This window comes from Humulus lupulus, chromosome 5 (assembly GCF_963169125.1).
Source record: "Humulus lupulus chromosome 5, drHumLupu1.1, whole genome shotgun sequence".
Classification (NCBI taxonomy): domain Eukaryota; kingdom Viridiplantae; phylum Streptophyta; class Magnoliopsida; order Rosales; family Cannabaceae; genus Humulus; species Humulus lupulus.
The window spans coordinates 15,811,716-15,816,127 of record NC_084797.1 but is presented as its reverse complement, the minus strand read 5'-3'; the positions used below and the strand labels follow the sequence as shown (position 1 = coordinate 15,816,127).

The 4,412-nt window shown below is 31.2% G+C and overlaps 1 protein-coding gene across 1 annotated transcript; it reads right to left on the bottom strand.

Annotated features, from left to right (window-relative positions):
* Positions 1-918: 918 nt before the first annotated feature.
* On the bottom strand, positions 919-3,711 carry LOC133778880 (uncharacterized). The gene is made up of 2 exons (XM_062218898.1): positions 3,557-3,711; positions 919-3,323 (listed from the first exon to the last, which is right to left on the bottom strand). The coding sequence occupies exon 2, from the start codon at positions 1,897-1,899 to the stop codon at positions 919-921; it is 981 nt and encodes a 326-aa protein (XP_062074882.1). The 5' UTR covers positions 1,900-3,323; positions 3,557-3,711.
* Between the last annotated feature and the right edge of the window lie 701 nt (positions 3,712-4,412).

Here is a 4,412-nt window from a genome sequence, read left to right as displayed (position 1 = left end):
TTCTTTTATTGCTAAGTCTTCATCACTCAATGAAAACTGGTAATTCACTAAATTATAATCATTGTTATTTTTTTCCCATTGACTTAAGTACCAAACAAATATGTTCTAATACTTTTACTCTTGTATTAGCTGAAGATAACTGTAAAGAGTGAAAATCCTCAGACATGTTGCCTTTAAATTTTTCCCATAACTCTGTAGGATTAATAGGTCTGCAGTAAACCAATATAGTAGCAAATAATCTCCGTAGAGTATAAGGAATTTAATAAACACTTACTTCGTCTAAACACTGTTCTATAGTGTAATCTGATTCTAATAGTCCATGTAACAATAGCAGACTCACGGAATGTTGCCACTTGGATATTATTAAAAGTCTTTAAATCATCAAAAGAAATTGCTCATTTGATATGATTTAAATAGAGACATAGATAATACCTTTCACCTTCAATTGGATATGCAGACATTATTCTACCAATGACATTGCCTTGCTTTCGTGGTGTCCATAATTTGTATTGTTGATTCCAAACATAATGCTCAGGAAATTCCTTGTAAAGAAATGTTCGAGCATGTTGATCAAAACTATTTAATTTGAAAAACTCAGTTAACATAGACCATGAGAAGAAATCTGATTCTAGTATATGAGACAATTTTCGTGACTCATTAAACGAAATCAATTGTTTGCCCTCGAGATGTAATTGCAAAGAATATATAGCTGGCCAAATTTCATTTAAGTTGAAGCCATATATTCTCCACATAGCTTCAGGAGCAGAAATCCAACTAGCAGATTGGAAATTATCAATTTCTTTGATAATGTTTTCTTCATTTATTGTTGTCACATTGAAAGCAATTCGATCGTGGCCTTTATACATATATATTTGTATAGATATTTGATAGCTTTTATAGTGGAGCAAATTTCAACATTCATGTGACAATCAAATTTCGCAAGTAAAAATGCATTATATGGAACAACCCAACGTTGTCTAACGTAGCTCCTCTTACTTGAATTTTTTGTTTATCATCCTGACGTCTATATTTAGGATATGAGTTTTCTCCTTGAGTTGTTGTAAGACAAAAAGACTTTGGATAATGGTTTCTACAATTTCCCTTTTTTGTCATACAAGCATTTGTTGGGTTTAAATTGCCACATGGACCATGTATCATGTGTTTAAGAATCATAGCATATAAATGACAGTGAGGAATTTTTCTTGAAACAACTTTATCAAAACATTCAGGTGCATATAATTTTGAATTTGATTTCAAAATTATCAAAAAGTGAGCATGCAGAAGTACTCTTTTTTGAAATTCAATGACATATACATGTGCACCAACTTGTCCAAATATTTGTCTTTTAAACAAATGAATTTTCAACTCTTCTAATTTTGCTTTGAAAATGCGTACAACTAAGTCAGGCCTATTATGAACTTCATCGTTTCGTTGTAGCTCTTCTTTGATTTCAGGCCAATTAGGATTACATGTCATAGTGAGAAATATATCTGGCTTTCCAAATTTTTTAACTAATGTCATTGCATCCATATATCTTTTCTTCATATCTCTAGGACATCCAATGAATGATGATGGAAAAATGATTCGTTGTCCAACTTGAGATCCGTGAGTTTCACCATGCTCAATGCTATCAATAATACCTTGATATAGTTCAGCTCGAATCGCTTTTTGATTGAGCCGAAAATAGTCCAATCTAGATGTTTCAAACTTCACATACATGTCAACAACATATTGTTGTAACAGTCTTCCAGAATGGAGCAATATTGAGTTCTCAAAAGATCTGATTTGTAATTTGTAGTTGTAATATTCTCGACAAGACACAGTATTTTTGTTGTTTCTCTTTCTAGATGCTGCAAAACCATAACAATGTGATGTGTCACTAAATATGATAACAAGCATAACTAATTTGAAGAATTTTATATACCTTTTTAATTCTTTGTCGAAAAGTTCGATTTCAAAATTTGTCGTTTCGAGAGTAATGGAGGGCTCATCAACAATCTGTGCTGGAATTATATTTTTGTGTACTTTCTGAATCCCACAATGCCAGCCATTTTCTCTATATGGAAATAATAACTAATATTGCACGGGTTCATAACAACCAAAATAATATTCAACTTTGTGCGAATGGCCATTATGACTTTGAATAATAATATCTCGCCCTTTACGTTGGTCGGCAGAACTTGAGATTCTGATGGAGCATTATAAACTCGTATCTATGTCATTGTTTGATCGAATGATGATTTTACAACTATCTATATCAGATAGTTGTCTAAGGTTTCTAAAGAAATGAGAGTATGGGTTGATTTTTCATATATCAATTATCTTTGTCAACACAGATACATTCATCTTTGATGAAGTGGACATTCGATGTTGTAGTTCATGTTCTGTGTCATAAAAGTAAAGTTGTAGGTAAGAAGGTTGCTCATTTGGTGGTAGCAAATCGTTTATAAAGTGAAACACTTGTCCTTGAACTCTAAATGTATACATTCCTTTATTTCTTTTGCATAAGTTTTTGTCGTATTTCACACTAAAAGATGTGAAGGCAAAACAATTGTTATATGTTCGAATGTACTTTCGAAACTGTATTGAATCTTCATTTGAAGATGTAAATAGAAGATACAGTTCTGGTGGTATATTATTTGATGCTAATGATATACGACCATCAGCACAACAAAACTCTTTCGATTCACGAGAAAATCTTTTAGCATGACACATATGGATCACATGATAGCATGTGTGGTGATTTTAGAAAACACAATTGTGAGGAGACAATAAAATTCTAAATTACTAAATCCCTTACCAACTTCAAAGGAAGTGGAAGAGCTGATGTTATTCCATCTAGTTTCGTCTATTATGTCTGATGGGTTGACATAAACTTGCAATTGAGTTAAGGAAGAATCTAATAAAATATAATTCTAAATTGTTGGGAAACATATATAGTTGGTTGAGCTAAATTCTTATTATATGAAATTAAAGTCACTAAAATGTACCTGAAAGTTTAGCAGAAATTTTATTTTGTAAGTATGTGTCTCTTCGTTTTTTTTTTATTTGTTCTTTTCTTTTCTCGGGTAAATTTGCATACCAATATCTTTTCTTTGAGAGAGGAGTTTCAGCTAAGAAAAAAAATACATGGTCAAAATGAACAAAGATGACACAATATATATATATATATACAAATAAATAAAGTATAAACAGAGTGGACAGTATAAAGTAATAATTATCATTAAAACACTAAACATTCTGCTTCACATAAATAATTTCAAAATGAAGAACATACCTTTAATGATAATCAACTCAGATCCAACGAAACCTTTGAAGAATTTCTGTTGCATTACAAGTTGAAAGATAGAATTATGATTTATATCAGAATGAAAATAATCTCAAAGCTACCTGTGAAGTAATGATTTTTTTAATATTAAAAATTCTATTTAATATTAATCTATGGAGAAGATGCATTTTCATTAAAAAAATTATTTAAAAATCAAAAGAAAAATAGCAAAATCGATCACACCTACAGTGTATACTATAAACAATAGCAAATAAGAGAAAGACTAACCCAAACGTGGAGAACGATTCTTAAGATTGAGGTGGCTTAAATGGTAGAGAAAACCTATTAATATATAACATTTAAAATTCAGAAAATCGATGACACTTACAGTGTATACTATAAACAATATCAAATAAGAGAAAAAATAACCCAAATGTGGAGAAGGTTTCTTAAGATTGAGGTGGCTTAAATGGTAGGGAAAACCAGTTTATAAATAACATTTTAACCGACTTTAAATGTAGCTGTTTCTTCTCTCTAAGATAACAAAAGCATTAACAAAGCTAAGGACAAAAGCCCGCCATAGGCTCCGGGGGAGCTTAGCCTTAGCCTGTAGCTCCCCCAGAAAAAGGGCAGGCGACACGTGTAGTTGATATCATTTTTAAGATTAAAAAAGATGTTATCCTCTATCTCCTCACTAAATTCCTATATGTATAAATATTATATGGGGACTAATTAATTTATATGACACTAATAATACTTTTATAGTAATTATACCACTTTAATACTACACGTAACATATACATTATTCTCATTTCCTTTTTTCTAGAATGATGATTACATTACAAAATACTTTTCTTGGTCAAGAAGATAGCCAAACTCACCGCATAGTCATCCCCCGTAAAAAGCTTCCACTTTGCCTATATATCATTTAAAAGGCAATTAAGTGAAATGAAGAAACTCTCGAAGTCTGTGGAACCTTCAGACCACTCTTTTCTCTCTCTCTCTACTTAAATTTATATTTACAGTTCTCTTTTTTCGTTTTCTTGTCGATATATGTGTCAGCCTCTTTTATTTCCCATTAACCTCTCTGTCCCTCTTACTTCCACAAAACTCACACCTGATCACTATCTTTCTCCAAGTCCAT